Here is a 17,101-nt window from a genome sequence, read left to right as displayed (position 1 = left end):
GATGATGTGTATTTACTTGACGAGTCGGTCTCATGCATGCATACTATAATTGAGTCTAGGAAAAATGGTGACGAATTGGTGATGAAAAGTCCAGTAACATATCTCTGGCAATTTGGTGATGAAAAAGTCCAGTAACATACCTCTGGCAACTTGGTGATGATAGGTGTGGTACCACATTCATATAAGTCTTAGGACTGAGTCCATATGCATAAAAATTGATGATGATTTGTAGTTGGTGAATAAGTGTAATTGTGAGACGATAAAGGTGATCATATGATGTTCTTATGAAGATGGTTTTTGATGACTATATGTGTTGTGACTATTTTGCAATTTTATTGTGAAATTGTGTTTGTGAAGATTTTGGTTCTTATGCTCTAATGATAATTTTTTTACTAATGTGCAGATTGAGTTGATATAGTATATTCTTCAAGGTTCTGAATATTATGTTTGTGATGTGATAGGACTTTGACTTAATTGCTTATGTGTTCTTCTCAGTTATTTTATACTATTACATGTTCTCGAAACTCACCCCTTCGTTGTTTGTGTTTGTTGGTTTGGCCCTGCGGTTGCGAAACCGTAGTTCTATAGGTTATGAGTATTGGAGTCAAGTATACATGCCTTCCATGAAGACTTGTCTTGTGTCGTCTGTTATTGTGGGGGAAAAGCTCCGCTCTGATAGTGACACTGGGAAAGGGACAGGGATATGCTTACTTATTTAGTTTTGTTCAAGAAAACCATTTTCTATGATGTAAAGAAAGTATTTTCAAAAGCAAAGAGTTCGATGTTAATATTATTATAATTTTCAAGGAAGTGACTTGTGAATTGTGTTAGTTATGAGTCAATGTGATATCTTAAATCTTGTGGAAGAATTCTTATATTATTAGGAAGTTTTTATTTGACACTTTTCGCTGCGAATCAAACTCTATTTTTGAATAAATAATAGTAATAATTATTTTTGGGATTTAAGGTGTCACAGTTGGGGCTCTATTTTCGTTTTGTGTCACCGGAGTGCAGTCGGTCGGCTGTTTTGTGTCGTGTTGTGTTGGTTCTGGCGATCTCTTTCTTTTCTGGATGTTACTCGAAAGGGTTTGGTGCGTAGACGCTATGTGTTGGCGGTAGCAATCATTCATGTACCTTCAGATTTTTGTGGGGGCTGGTCGCCGTTGTTGTGTTGTTCGTTTGCTTGGGTATATGTTTTTGTTCCGTTTTCTTTCGTGGAGAAGGGCTTGTGCTCGTTTCGCATTGGTTTTTGGTTACTGTGTCTTCTTCCTAGTCGTCCGAGCTTCTGTGCGCTTTCCCAACCTCCCCTTCGTCGTCGGTGTTTAGTTGGCGACGTTCTCTAGGTCTGCAAAGGGTCGTGCAGTTGTGGCGGATCCAGTTCCTGGATGGGTAGAGGTTTTCTCCTCCGCTACGTAAGTAGGTACAGTGATCCAGAGGGTGGCGCTGAATCGGTGTTCATGGCGGTGCTTGTGGTGGTTGATTATGTGGTTGTTTTAGTTTGTTTCTGTTCGAGCTGGATCGATTTGCGCTACTGTTCCACCGTTTCTGTCTTATGAATTTGGCTTCTGGGTTTTGGTGGGCTGAGTTTTTGAATAGGTTATGGTGTCTGCTCTGGTGGTTCGTGAGTTGAGGGGGTGCCTTTTTGATTGGTGTTGGGAGTCTGGTGGGCCGATCACTTTTGATTCGAGATCAGGTGCTAGTTTCTTGACTCTGGTTCTTTTAGGCTTTGTTGGTGGCTCCTCCGTCTTACCGGAAGTTGAGTGGTGGTCGCGTCTGATCGTTTGAAGCAACAAATCATTGTCGGCTGCTTTATTGATCTTTGTTGGTGGTGTCGAAAATTTGTTGTGTTTTTTATTTTTTGCTGGGTGTTTTGAGGGCTTTTATCTGTCTTATTGGTGTAATACTTGAGATTTAATCCCCTATATATATAATATATATTGCTATTCAAAAAATAAAAAAAGACTTGAGCTTTTATAGAATTAAAAGAAAATAAAATAAAATGAAACAAGATATTAATTTGATTTTTTGCTATTATATTTTTTTATTGAAATGTTACTAAATATCATTCATTTTGGTTAGTGTCTTAAGTTGAGCACGGATCTATGATCTTTAAAGCATATTAATATCGAAATGTGTCTTTGGAATTTTAAAAGCGTTGGATATTTTTTTAACTAGAACTATGTTGATATGACACTATTTAAATGGAAAGTCTCACTCTCTTTTATATATTATCTGATTTTAAGTTAGAATTGTGGTGATGCGTTGCAATTCATAGAAAAACTTTTCATTCTTATAATCTTATTCTATCTAATAATCACTAATATTAATCTAATTAAGCATAAGTTTCAAAAAGATATCACCTTTTTATTATTCTATAATGTATATATATGATTAAATAAATATGGGAACATAAACATCAATTGAAAAAAAAAATGTGATTATACTTATCACAATTTTATTTTCTCTGATACAAATTATAATCCAACCCGTGCAATACACGGGTAATATACCTAAAAATTGGTGATTGATTTCTTTCTAAATGACAAAACATATGATCTAATGTTAAATAAAGATAAAAATCTATTAAATTATAAAATATCCACAACAAAATCATTTAAAATATGTCATATCACTATATTTCAGACCAAATAGTTCACGGAAGGGATTAAAACAGGCAAATTCTAAGATAAGGTATATTTAATTTATGCAATGTGGATGCAGGACCAGAGCAAAAGAATTCCTCTGCCAGTTCACGGAAGGATTAAAAAAGATTGAATAGAATCATTTAACTGCCAGTTCACATTGCATACATTATTACTACAATTTATTTAATTTATAGTGTTATCATTTAATTTTGAATAGTATCATTTAATTTTGAATATAAGTATACCACTTCTAAGAAAAAAACTACGTATACCGGTTTTTGTACCCAAAAAAAATACGTATAGTGGTTTGAATTTGTAGTACCAAACAGTTGAAATGATTAATACTACCATTTAAAATCTGAATTCACTACCTATACAAATTGATCTCTGGTCCTGCATCCACACTGCGTAAATTAAATAAATATACTATCCAATCTCTTCGTAATTGCTTGTACCCAATCTTAGAACTGGCAAACAGTTTTTTTTTTTTTTTTTTAATTTATGCAATGTAGATGCAGAGCAAAAGAATTCATCTGCCAGTTCATGGAGGGACTAATTAAGATCTGTACCAAAAAAAAAAAAAAAAAGAATTCATCTGTGATACATTAAATGGAAAATAGAGACATGGTATGGTTGATAGCAATTGCACAATTGGTAAAAGTAAAACCGTAATGTCTAGTTAGGACCTTGTAACCAATTAAACCGGGAGTGTGTAAAAACTAGAGAAGAGTATACTTGTTTATGGGCTTAGATTGCTGCTTTGAAACTAAAAAGAAGGAAAAGAAACCAACACTTCAATGAAGAAGAAAAGGGAAACGAAAGTATATACAGGGCGAGCATTGAACGTATATTTCCATGGATTCAAACACATTTATACCTATATTTCCCTGGATTCGAACATACCTCTTCCTCTACTACTATGTTATGTCCACAGCCAAAATATACATCATCCTCTACTTCTATGAAAGTATATACAGGGCGTGCACTGAAAGTATATATTTTTTTTACAAATTTTAAATTCCACACAGAGAAAAACAGTTCCAGATTTCAACCTCCAAGGATAAAAGCCAATCCAGTTTCATTTTCTAAGTATCTCACCCATAGTACCCAATTTCTCGTTGGCAGATTTCAACCAAGTCTACTCTTCTTTTTCCCATCTCCCCAAACAATTCTACTCTTCCTTCGTTTTCCATCTCCCAACAGACCTACTATCTTATCAAGCTGAGTGTCAGTACCGTTGACTTCTTTGACAATATTCCTCAAGCGCATATAACCGAGATACAATTGCTTCGTCTATTAAAAAAACAAGCAATAGTTAATATTATTTAAAAGAGACAAAATTCAAAAACTGAAAAAACACATTTAAGAACTTTATTTTTGCTAATAAAAACAACATTTAAGAATTTCAAACCATGATACAGTCCTTTCAACTATTAAAAAAAACAACAGTAAATTATTTTAAAGAAAAAAATCTCAAATAATATGTAAGAACTTCAAACAATGATACACTCCTCCTCTCATTTAGCCCCTGTTTGGAAATATGGCCACAAACACACGAATACATAGAAACTTGCAATTGTAGCTTCACAGAAATCACGTTTAGAGTGCTTTGGGACGTGAGAAACATGAAGCAATCGCAAATCCAAACAATAGTTTATTAATAGAAACAAAAACAGTACTTCCTCTGGTCCTATACATAAGAAAAAATTGATTTTTTAGATACATTGGATAATTGATGTATTTGTTCTATATTTTAGACTAAATACATCAATTATCAAATGTATCTAAAAAGTCAATTATTTCTTATATATAGGACCGGAGTGAGTATTATTTTAAAAGAAAAGAACTGAAATAAGATTATTGTGTTACCAAAGGATCTGTGTCAGCAGACATCACTATAGCTACAGCCAACTCTTCTGCTTGCTTTGCCTTCATGTCGGAATATTCTTTGAACTGTAGGAAATCAGTTTATATTATCTTTAAAGAAAAAAAATCATAAAATTTTCATCAACTAATCAAACTTTAATAACTTACCATCTGCTGGTTCATTAACATCATATTGTCTGATAAACCCTCAAGATCATTCAAATCAAGCTGATTCACCTCAGGGATGTCATTAGGAACAGTCCCTTCCTTTTCCTCACTCCCCATCATCACTCCAACGACCACATCAAGTTTTTGGTTAAGTGATATGACTTGACTTGCAATAGATCTCAAGTACCTCATAGTATTATTCAAGGACAACATCTATTTTATACATAACAAAAAGAACAGTTAATAAATTTTGAATGAAAAATCTCTTAAATCTAAAATAACATACTCTATGAACAAGCATATGTACTCTCATTATTGTGTGTTGATACTCCATAAATATTAATGAAGTAATGTTATCTTAAAATCTAAATCAGGCTTAGGAGTAATTTGCTTACCAAAGGATGTGTGTTGACAGAATTCACTATGGCTTCAGCAATGTCTTCAGGTGTCTCATCATTTAGCCCTCCAATCAAATCTCTCCACTATAGAGGAAAAATCAGATTAGGTTATTCTTAAAGAAAAAAGCATAAGTGTTTATTAATTTAAACAAATTTAATAAATTACCACTTTAGGTTCCATGTTCATCAGATTTGCTACTGCCTCAGGAAGATCGATAGCCTTTTTCACTTCCCCTGAAACATTCACTGTGGCTTGGTTCACTTTCTCTGGCTTTATCTCCTTTCCCGTCTTCTTTCCTTTTCTGATTCTTGTTCCTATCATCCTAACCATAAAAGATCGAAGAAAAAATGCAAAAACAGATTAAAGAAAATACAAGCTAATCATAAAACAGATTAATACATCAATAAATAAACAAAAAAAATAACGAAAAACATAGCTTAATAAAAGCATGAATCAATGCATAAAACCATGCGTCAATGGAGCGTGAAACTAGAAAGAAGCACGCATCAATGGTGCATAAAACTAAAAAGAAGCAACAAGAATGAATAGTGATCCAGATCTGAAAAATTCTAAGCATATAACACTTGATCATCGATGAATAACGATATTTGAAAAATTAAAAACGAGATAGACATCGATTTATAGATGAATAACACATCTGAAAAATTAATAACGACATCGAAATCGATTATTGATGAACAACGAGATATGATCATTCATCGCATAATAACGAGATCAAAAATCAACACAAAATCGATATCCATATCGATCATCCATGAATAACGTGATCCGGATCTAAAAAATTCTTAGCATAACGATCGATATCAATTATCATGAACAACGACATCGAAAGAGATCTGAATCATTCATCGAATAACAACGAGATCGACATCGATTATGCGATGATGCATTTTGTGTAAAGAGAAATGCGAACCTGAATGGAAATTCTGTTATGATCACAGGAATACGAAAAAATAACAATGATATCTTGTAAAGAGAAAGACGAACCTGAAGCAAATTCTTGTATGATCAGAAGAATATGTAAGTATAACAGATAACTGAATCTAAGTTTATATAGGATGAAATTGATTTGAGAGGCATTTGTATCAGGCTTCATAATCCTTTGTTTGGCTAATCCCATCCCAGAACCAACCTTTCCTCCTTTCTTTGCTTGAAGAGAAAAAAAACGAAGATCGCTGCTTTGCAAGGTATATACAGGGCGTGCATGAAAAGGAGGCATTTGAAAGTTTGTGTGTAGAAAATTTTACACGGACAATAATTCATAACTATAACTAAATTTTATAGAGAACATTTATATTTAGAAAATTTATTCTTAGGCCCCCAAATCTCTAAAGCTCCGTAAAATACCAATATTACCCCTATTTCACGTGTATTGGTATGTATGCTATCCATCGGTCGCCTTGTTCTTGAACGTAATTATATAGGACAAAAACCGTATTTCACGTGAGAGGTTTGGCGATGCTAATGAGAACGCGAATGCACATGTATGTTTTGAGATGATTTAAACTGTTCTTGACATCATATTCTAGGAAATCGCCAATGAAATTTCCAATATCTTTCCCCACCTTTTCAGCCATGAAACTTATTGGGAGGTCATGTATTTGTATCGAGAATGGTACATATTGCAGGTAGATATGTTGTGCAGGCGTATTGTCCGGAAGGATGTTATTATCAAAATACCATGGACCTTTTTTGAGAATGGTTTGCATATTTCGGAAGTGGAATAATTTGAAAGTGAAAAAGTTGGGTTCAATCTCTGTAATTTTAACGGCCTGGGTGCTAAATTTATGCAATTATTTCTGTCATCATGCATCCACGAATTGGTTTATCCGTGAGATACATGTCGACTAGGCTTGCACTAGTATCAATAGCCTAGTTAGAAGGTTCGTCAATGGTGATCATGAGTTCCTCCTCTCGTCCCTAAGTTTTATTAGTCCTTTGTTTAGTATTTTAATCATTTTTTTACACAATTTATTTTGTTATGTATAAATAGATATGGTTGAACCTGTTATTGTTTGAAATTCAGATTCAAAGGTCTATTTCATTGATGTTGTAGAATATTTTGTTACTAAAGAGAAAAATAAATATGAAGATCAAGATGGGATGATTAATTGGGCTCGTTGTCAAGCAGTAAAGTCAGGATTTACGCTTATAATAAATAAATCTGATAGCGGTTCCGAAAGTAGAAAACTGAAGCTTGTTTTGGGTTGTGAAAGAAATGGTGAGTATAAAAAAACAAAGTAGTTAAAACGAGAAGACACCAGTGCGGGGTAAACTGCAGGGTCCTCAAAATGAATGTTGATGGTGCTCATTATTCACTTACGGGTTCCTTGGCTTGCGGTGGGATCTTGCTAGATCAAAATGACAATTTTCTGAGAGGTTTCTACTGCAAGGTGAGCTCTAGCAGTGCCATTTTTGTGGAAACTTGGGCCATTTGTAGTGGCATCTTGCTTTCACGAGATATGGGTATCAAGGACATAATTTTTTAGATGAACTCTCTATCTCTATTTCAGGGTATCAAGGACATAATTTTTTAGATGAACTCTCTATCTCTATTTCATATGGTCAAGAAAGGCCATACAAACTACGCTCCCTTACTTCTTAGAGTCCTGCTCTTTACCCAAACAGTTTTGCTCACTCCCAAAGTAAAAGTCCATACTGCCCCTACGCATGTTAACTCACGTAGCGTGAGTTAACTTACGCCAGTTATAAGATGAACGTGACTTTAGTCACGCTACGTGACTTAAGTCACGCTAGTTATAAGTTGGTCGCAATTTTATAAGTTGATTGTTATAACTTACGCAAGTTAACTCACGCCCAGGATTTACACTAGCGTGAGTTAACTCACGCTAGTTAGGCCGGTGGTCACAACTCAAGAACACGTTTTTTGGACTTTGGTCGGTTATTCAACCATGATTTTATTGTATTTTACACGTTTTTTTTACTGTTTTTGACTGAATTTAGTGCATATAAAACCTATGCACTAAATAATTTTCAATTATGCCTTGGTTTTTTTTTTTTTGTTACATTTAAGGCCTATATTCTAAATTAATTTATTATTCTAAATTGTTTTGTTTACGTTAATCTAAATTATTTTCTTAACTTTATACTAAATTATTTTATTAACATTATTCTGAAATATTTTCTTAACATTATTGTAAATTAGTTTGTACACATTAATCTAACTTAATTTATTAACTTTATTCTAAATTATTTTGTTTACATTACTCTAAATTATTTTCTTAACTTTATTCTAAATTATTTTGTTAACATTATTCTAAATTATTGATAAAAGCAAATGGACTAAATATAAATAAAAGTAAATGGACTAAATTAATAAAAATAAAAGCAAATGGACTAAATATAAATAAAAGTAAATGGACTAAATATAAATAAAAGTAAATATAACAATATCTTATTTTATTAATAATTCTCACATTACAACAATTGTCATACAATAATGTTGAAGTTATTCACTAAATCTACTTATTTTCTCCTTTTTGGGGTAAAAAGTGAACAATCTTCGTGGGGTAAAATAGTGAGCAGCCTTCTTGGGGAAAATACATCATCAAACCTTGGGCTAAATTTAAATATGTTTTTTTTACCACAAGAAGTTCTTTTTACCCACAGTAAAAAGTTTATGCGGTTAAAAAAACAGGTTTAAAATTATCCCAAGGGTCGATCACTTCCCCAAGTCGGCTACTCACTATTTTACCCCGACGAAAATTGATCACCTTTTACCCCAAAAGAGAATATTGAAAAAAAGAAAAGAAAGAAGAGAAATAGAGGGAGAGAGTGAGGAGGGGGAGAAAGTGATATGGTGTGAGGAATTAGGTAAGTATGGAGGGATATTTATAGGTAGAAATGTGAACCTAGGTTGTAACTACCATAAATATGGTCAAAAAAAAACGTGTGAAGTGGTAAAAAACGTGTACATTGAATGTTGAAAAGCTGACCAAAGTTGGAAAAACGTTTGTTCTTCACCGGCCAACTAGCGCAAGTTAACTTGCGCTAGTGCTGTAGTTTGGCGTGACTTAAGTCACGTTCATATAACACTTACGCATGTTGAGTCACGTAACGTGACTTAACATACGTAACAAATGCACTAGCGCAAGTTAAGTTGCGTAGGGGCATTTTCGACTTTTACTTTGGGAATGAGCGAAACTGATTGGGTAAAGAGCAGGACTCTACTTCTTATGATCAATGAACAGTGGCGGAGCCCTTCATGGGCTGAGGTGGGCCACGGCCCACCCCAAAAATTAAAAAATCAACGATTATATGTCTATTTTGCGAGATTTTATACAATTTTGTGTCGGTTTTAGGTTTCGGTTGATCCAAATTCCCGCAAAGTGATGTAGTGGCCCACCCGAAAAATTTAAATAATTCAATTATAGGTCTATTTTGCGAGCTTTTATACAATTTTGTGTCGGTTTTAGGTTTCGGTTGATCCAAATTCCCGCAAAGTGATGTAGTGGCCCACCCGAAAAATTTAAATAATTCAATTATAGATCTATTCTGCGAGGCTTTAAACAATTTTTCAACGGTTAATTTTAATGGTCCACTCTAGCTTTTTTTTCTAGCTCCGCCATTGTCAATGAAATTCGTGATTTGCTCCATAGTAGAGATTGGAATAGTACAATTTGTATTGCATCTAGAGAGATAAATCGATATACCCATATGCTTGCACGCACAATATGGTCTTGCCGCTTTTTTCATATCACTTTAGTTGATTATGCTCCCCATATTTGCAATCTCTTGTAAATTTTGACACTTGTGGTGTTTTCCCCCAACTCTTGAGTTAATAACGTTGGCCTCCTCTACAAAAAAAAATAATATTGTATTTGCCTGACAACGAATGATTTATTTTATTATTGTACTAGCAAAAAGACGAGCATTCACGTGTCTGTCTTTCCGTTTTCTTTATTGTGATAACGCGTGTAAATTATGAACAATATTTTATATGAAATTTTGATTTTTATTAAAATTACAAGTACAAATATTTGTGACTTTCAAATTGTAGCAAACCAAAGAACCATGTTTATCTTTTTCAATAACAACAATAATTTAACAAATATAATATAAATCGTTATCTTTTTTAATACCACCAACAATTTAATATAGGAAAATTTGTTTATGGGTATAATTGAAATTATAAAAAATTCAGCTCAAAATCTTCATCCCCTTCATGTATAATATTGATAATATTATTACTGTTGCAGTGGGGTAGTTCCTATTTTAATGGAATTTAAGTTTTTTAATTAAAATTTAAAATAATAATATTATTAAAAGATAAAATAGTACATAAAACCTAGAATCGTCGCACTCCTTTCTTCCTCACAAATTCCAAATTCGCCGTCGTCATCATGTAGATCAAATGGATGGTGGTGCGACGAGGGTCTCTGTCCTCCGCACCACTGTACCTTTCCGACGTGCGGTTGCTCTCTGTCGTCGTAAAGGTTGGTTTGTGTTTTTGGTGTTTTTTATTTGTTTCGTTTGGCTGAGACGTTGGTGGGTTTTGTGGTGTGTCGTTGGATGCTTGCCGGTGGTTGTTTGGTTTTCTTGGGTCTCAGACTATTTGACTTGTTTTCTCTCTTGGTTGTGGTGGAGGTTACGTTTGCTCGCAACATAGGTGGTGATGGATCAGTCACGATGGTGGTGATGGATCATATCTAGGTTCGCTTATGAACTTATATGGTTTCGATGGATCTTTGGTTGTGTTGGTTTTGTGGTACTTCATGGTGGTTTTCTTGGTGGTGCTAATTTTGGGTCTTTTGTGGCGGGGCTCGTGGTGGTTTTTGGTGGTGATGCTTGTGGTGGTTTTGGGTGGTGCTGTGCGTGGTGGCTGGTGTTGCTTTTAGGTGAGGGTTAATGGTGATTTTTGTGGTTGTCAATGGTAGTTTTGGTGACGGTGGTGGTAATGGTGTTGATTTTTGTGGTGGTGTTTGTGGTGGTTTTTGGTGATGGTACAAGGATTTTTGGTTGGCTTTTGCAGTTGTTTATGAGATGTGTTTTGGGTGAAGGTGCTTAGGAGAGCTAATGGTGGTGTTTGAGGTTTTTTTTTTTTCTGGCTGTTTTTCAAAGGTTGTTGGTTGTGGTATAGGTTTTTAAGTTGGTGTTCAACGGTTGTGTGCGAGCAGCAGAATGTGGGTGGTAGAAGTTATTTTTGTGGCAGTTGTGACGATGCTTGAGGATTTTGTTTATGTTGTTTCGTTGATCCTGGTGTTAGCTTTGTTTTGGTGTTTCTTTATTTCGGAGATAGCCCTTTGTTAGGAGACGTTTCCTATAGGTTTTTGGATTTTTTTTTTATTTTCACGAGTGTATGGGTTTTCCATTGGGGGCTTCCATCATCATTTGTTTGTTGCTACCGTAAGACTCCTAGCCTAGCACTCCTTGTGCTGGTTAAGATTCATTGCTATATTAATAAATTCCATTTTAGCTTTTAAAAAAAAAAAATAGTACATAAAATAGTTTAAATGAAGGGTAAATTAGGTAGTGAAAAACTCAGTCCAAACTCATGTATTTTAAGCCTATTTTCTTTATATATAGTATAGATTTAATTTTTTAGTTAAAATTTAAAATAATATTATTAAAAGATAAAATAGTTTAAATGAATGGTAAAATAGGTAATAAAAAACTGAACCCAAACTCGTGTATTTTGAACCTAGATACACAACAATAAAAATTAACAAATAAATTAAAAAAATGTTTACCTACTAAAGTATCCTTTTTTTTTTTTGAAAGAACCTACTAAAGTATCCTTATCAGGCATTAGTATAATTAAGAAATAAGGATGGCAAATTCAGAGTTCAAACCTCAACATCAACATATTAACTTTTCATGTCATCAACGAAAATATTGTCCAAAAGTATTCTAGAGTAAATAATGAGTATGGGTGTCCAAAAGTTCTAGCTCAACTGACAAATGCTAAAATTGCAAGGCTGGACGTCGTGACCCAGGTTCGAACCCAGGATCTCACAGTTGTGTGTGAGTTTATTTTCAGTGGATTACCACTTCATCTAAGACAAAAAAAAAAAAAATGAGTATGGGTTCTAGAAAGAAGCAGCTTAAAAGCTTCTTAATTCATATGTATTCCATACTACAGTATAGTGTGTGTGTTGAAATTTGAATCTCAGGTGGGGAAGATTAATTTATTATTTGGCTCAATGTTTGAACCATTTTTTTGAACCTCGTTGAGTATCTAGTTGTATGAGTAAACAAGTAGATGTGCTGGTTGTTGACTTTCACTAAGACCTGTTTTTGACCCTTTAGGAATTTCTCACTCTTGATGATTACTACTCCCTCCGTCCCAATTTATTTGACCCCTTGGCTCATTTCACACAGATTAAGAAAAATGTATAAATAAAGAGGAAAGTGAAATATATTGTATTGGGAATGATAAAAGTAGTACTCCCTCCGGTCCTTAATATAAGAAGAAAAACCAAAAAACGCAAAAACCAATACAATCATTGATTGTTGCAACTTTTTAAATAATTTTACAAATATACCCCTATAGAAAGTTGTGAACCATTAAGTACATTCACCAATATTAAAAAGACAAACATTAAATGAAGGATATAAAAGTCTTTTATGCAATAACTACACCTTAAAACTTGTGACATTTTCTTATAAATAGGACCAAAATTTTTTTTGAAAATTTTCTTATAATAAGGACCGGAGGGAGTATTATTTAGTGTTATATTGTATTGGGAATGATGAAAGTTGTATTGAAAATTGAAATGGGTCAGTTATTTTGTGACACTTTTTTTTAGAAAATGGGTCAGTTATTCTGGGACGGAGGGAGTACTTACTACTCCCTCCGTCCCATATTACTTGACCTAGTTGACTCTGTCACGTATGCCAATACATAATTTTAAACTTAAATTTCTTTAATAATCTAGTAGAAAAAATTACGAAAATTTGATATTTTGAAAATATTAATCGAGACGAATCTAACAACATCTTATATGCTATATTTGGTTTTTATATATTAGTAGAAAAATAGAATCAAAGCATGTTACATGAATAGTGCAAATATTCTAAATAGGTCAAGTAATATGAAACGGAGAGAGTACGTTCCAGTTTAAAAGCAATATATTTCATACATTTTAAATTTGGCAACTGCTAATAACTTTGATGCCTTTTCCTGTACTTCTAAATCAAAATAAAAGATATACACCACCAAAAAGAAAATCAAAATAAAAGATATGGAAATTGCTAATACATTTAACTTGTTACTTATCAAATTGGATTCCATGCTGTTGGTACTTTTCCACAATCACGTGGTTATAATGTTGGTGGTTGTTCGATCTTGATCTAATGGTAAAAAAAAATTATTTTTATTTTATAATTCTTAAAATATTGAGTTTGAATATTGATCGTCCACACCCGACTTCATGGATTTGATGAAAGCATAAAAATCCTGACATGTTTTATATTATGGCGCCTTCTGCGGTGGATAAGTGAAGCATATCATCCACCGTGGATAAGTGACGTGTACGGTTAGATGATTGATGTGTCCACAGATTTATCATGCACCATCAGTACCGTATTATGCTATACATATGTTTTCTCTCTCTTCCCCATCTCTCTCATCTTTATGGGTGAAGTCTAACAGGAGGACACACCATACACCTTCTGCACACGATCACTCACTTCTCTTCTCTCAATCACTCACTTCTCTTCTCTTCTCTTCTATTTCTCTCTGTAAGTTTCTTCCCCGTTTTACAACCCAAATGGTTTAAGCCCTCTGAAGGTAATATTATGTGCAAGAACATTGATCAACCTGGGTATTTTTTTTTTTTGATAAAAAAATGGAATTAAAGAAGAATAGTGGAATTGTACATAATAGGATTGGGGATATCATCTATCCACACCCTTCCTGGATCTAATAAGGCGTACTTGGCCAAATTGTGAGCCTCATTATTATTACTCCTCTTAATCCACCTAAAGCTACACATCTGGAAGCATCTTTCTAACTTCCTAATGCCACTAATTACTTTACCCAAATAGTTTCTAGGACTCTTTCTAGATCCAATCAGCAGTGATATTAACTTTTGGCTATCACTTTCAAACCGAACAGTGGTGAAACACCAATCCGCAGCTAAGGCCATATTGAACAGTGGTGAATGAAGATTTTAATCACGTTTTTTTGCAAGAAGCCTAAATAATAAATGGGTTTTTCTAACCTGTGCAATGTTGCACAGCATAAGCCTTAATTAATGCACATATTTTTTCTCTCTATTATCTGCGATTGTTGTTGATTTGCAAAAAAAAAATATATGATTTCTTCTTGCCATTCAATTCCGACCAAAAGCACGCAAAAATCGCTGAATTTCATCGTGAATTAAGCGAAAACCTATCGGATCTTACCGCGGGTCGAAACAACCCGTTTCGGACTTGACGGGCGAAGAAGATGATAGGAAAATGGGAGAAAAAAAAGTAGAATGTGCCTCACCGTGTGTTGAAACATAGTTTTGAAACTCGGCTCGAACCGGCCGGTTGGACCGGTCGAACCGGGAACCGGTGGGTAGACTGGTTCGAGCATACCTTCGGATCGGCCATGCAGTTGGCTCGGCGAGAACCGGTCAAAACCGGTCAAACTCGGTAAAAACCGGTGACTCGGCCGAGTTATGGGTTGAACCGATTCTTCTCTTTTTTTTTTTTTGCTTTTAACTTAAATCATGTTACAAAAAATGCCACAGATGGGAGTTGAACTTGTGACCCACCCAATAAGAAACAACTTCCTAACCACTAAAGTGCTTGTTCATTTTGTTTTAAATTTTCTTTTAATAAGAATATATTAAGCAAATTTTTGGATAAGATTATAATTGTCAAAATATTGAATACTGTACAATGCAAATACCCATCAATTATTATTTTTTAGGTGATTAAAATGCCTCACAAAATTAATGTTTAATACTTTACAAGGCAAATACCTATCGATTTTTTTTATAAAAATAACTCACAATATTAACGGACAAAATCATAGACATATATAATTATAAAGCTTCCCTAACAAAAATATAATTATAAAGCTCAAATATTTTATTTAAAGCTCATGAATAATTACTCTTCGCTTTTTTTTATCGCATGAATAATTAGTCTATTAAATTATGTTTGTTGGATATTTATTTTTATTTTATATATATTAATATTTTAGTTGTTGGAGTAATCGAGTCACCGGTTCAATCCGATTTAATCTAATTAAATACCTATACAAATTTAATCTTAACACCGGGTTATCTAACCGAGTCATCCGATTCTGTCATGCGGTTCAACCAATGACCTGATGGTTCAACCATCGACTCAGTGACTCAGTGCCTCTGTCGAGTCGATGACCGAGCCGAGTTTTAAAACTATGGTTGAACACAAAACACAGACGACCAACACAAAAAAAAAGTAGAATATGCCTCACCGTGTGTTGAACACACGAAAATGGGAGAAAAAAAAAGTAGAATGTGCCTCACCGTGTGTTGAACACAAAACACAGGCGACCAACACAAAAAAAAAAACTAGAATGTGCCTCACCGTGTGTTGAACACACAACACACACGACCAACAAAAAAAAGTAGAATGTGCCTGTTGAACACACAACACGCACGACCAAGACACAATGAAACAAAACCAAGACCAACTACGCTAGGCTAACCGAATTAAAATCTTAGACAATGTATAAATATGTATAGTAATTATATTATATGTGAATTGTGATCAATTTATGGAAAATTTATATTCGTTTCATGATTTTTTTTTTACGGTTTTAATATTGTAGCATATTAAGCAATAAAAGGTCTAATTAATTATTGGATTATATTATATTATTAATATTAAATACTTGAAATTATATGAGAGATATTAGGATTTTTTAACATTTGAGATATAAAGAATTAATCATGCAATTATGCAATTTATAATTGATTGTCTACTGTTATGTCGGCGTTGTCCGGGTTAGACATATAATTAAAAATGACCAATATTATGTATGCATGATATCCGAAAATAAAATTCAACATGAACCGGTACATAATGAATATCATAATGGATACACACAAAATAGAATAAAATAAAATAAATCATATTTTAACTACACATAAATTAATAGATGCACATACGGATGAAATTAACTGGATTTCGTAAAATTATTAACACTTATAGAAAAAATAAACACTTTTTAAGTACCCAGACTTGCAGAAATCTGTATCTGTTATTAGATTAGAAACATTGTACAATTGTCACATTACTTAATTAAAAATATTCTCATCATGAAATAAAATATAATTGGATAATTTATGACTTTTGTTTGATTAATAATTCATTGTCAAAGTAAAAGCGTGTGGTATAATAAATATTTTTATCTTGTCAAAATAGAATGAATAAGTTTAAGAAGCATTGGCTCAATGGTTAAATATAAATCTTCTTATCACTTAAAGTGGCAACATGTAGAATTGAACCTAAGACCTCGAACAAGTAATTTAAAAAAAAAAAAAAAAATCAAATGTTATAAGATCGCATTAATGTACAATTATTTCCAACTCAATTAAATACTAAGAAACACAGATATTTCAACTAAAAATTCTTGCACCCTCAGCCACGAGTTCACAAGGACAGCTGCTGTAGCGGTTGATTGATCTAGTTGCTTTGAGACATTTCTAGAAACATGTTTCATGGCTCTCTTTTGCTTCATGCCTCCGAGAGTGGGACGATTGTAGTGGACAATGTACTCAGCATCAACAACACCAACATTTTTTGTTCTATCACCATATGATCATACATAAACAAGGTCAGAAGTGTTGTCAATCATGGATGACAGAAAATAGCAGTTTATTAAAATTCTGTTACACAATAGCATATCGTAGAATAAGTGATTCGTCCAAATTTTTCTAAACAATAGTGCCGCTATTTAGCAACACCAGATGAAAGCAAAATTACATGAACATAACATAACACTGTAAAAAAGGTTGTGAAATAATGAAATTGATATATATAACTTCATAACACTGTAA

General features: G+C 33.4%; 2 protein-coding genes across 3 annotated transcripts in view; one reads left to right on the top strand and one right to left on the bottom strand.

Moving 5' to 3' along the window:
- Window positions 1-17,101, top strand: part of LOC146901524 (uncharacterized) — an 84,602-nt gene that overhangs the window by 23,632 nt on the left and 43,869 nt on the right. The gene's annotated exons all lie outside the window — the stretch shown is intronic.
- LOC146901527 (uncharacterized) lies at window positions 3,472-6,362 on the bottom strand. Of its 2 annotated transcripts, none has more exons than XM_085736017.1 (6): window positions 6,087-6,362; window positions 5,244-5,400; window positions 5,075-5,161; window positions 4,680-4,892; window positions 4,515-4,598; window positions 3,472-3,938 (listed from the first exon to the last, which is right to left on the bottom strand). In XM_085736017.1, exons 2-6 carry the CDS (start codon window positions 5,397-5,399, stop codon window positions 3,774-3,776), a joined length of 705 nt encoding a protein of 234 aa, XP_085592143.1. In that variant the 5' UTR covers window position 5,400; window positions 6,087-6,362; the 3' UTR covers window positions 3,472-3,773. The 2 variants fall into 2 exon arrangements, with proteins under 2 accessions (XP_085592143.1, XP_085592142.1); XM_085736016.1 differs by having other exon boundaries at window positions 5,244-5,392; window positions 6,087-6,360.

This window comes from Medicago sativa, chromosome 8 (assembly GCF_051527215.1).
Source record: "Medicago sativa cultivar Bolivia chromosome 8, Bolivia_mono, whole genome shotgun sequence".
NCBI classification, from domain to species: Eukaryota; Viridiplantae; Streptophyta; class Magnoliopsida; order Fabales; family Fabaceae; genus Medicago; species Medicago sativa.
This window is presented reverse-complemented; position numbering and strand designations above follow the sequence as displayed.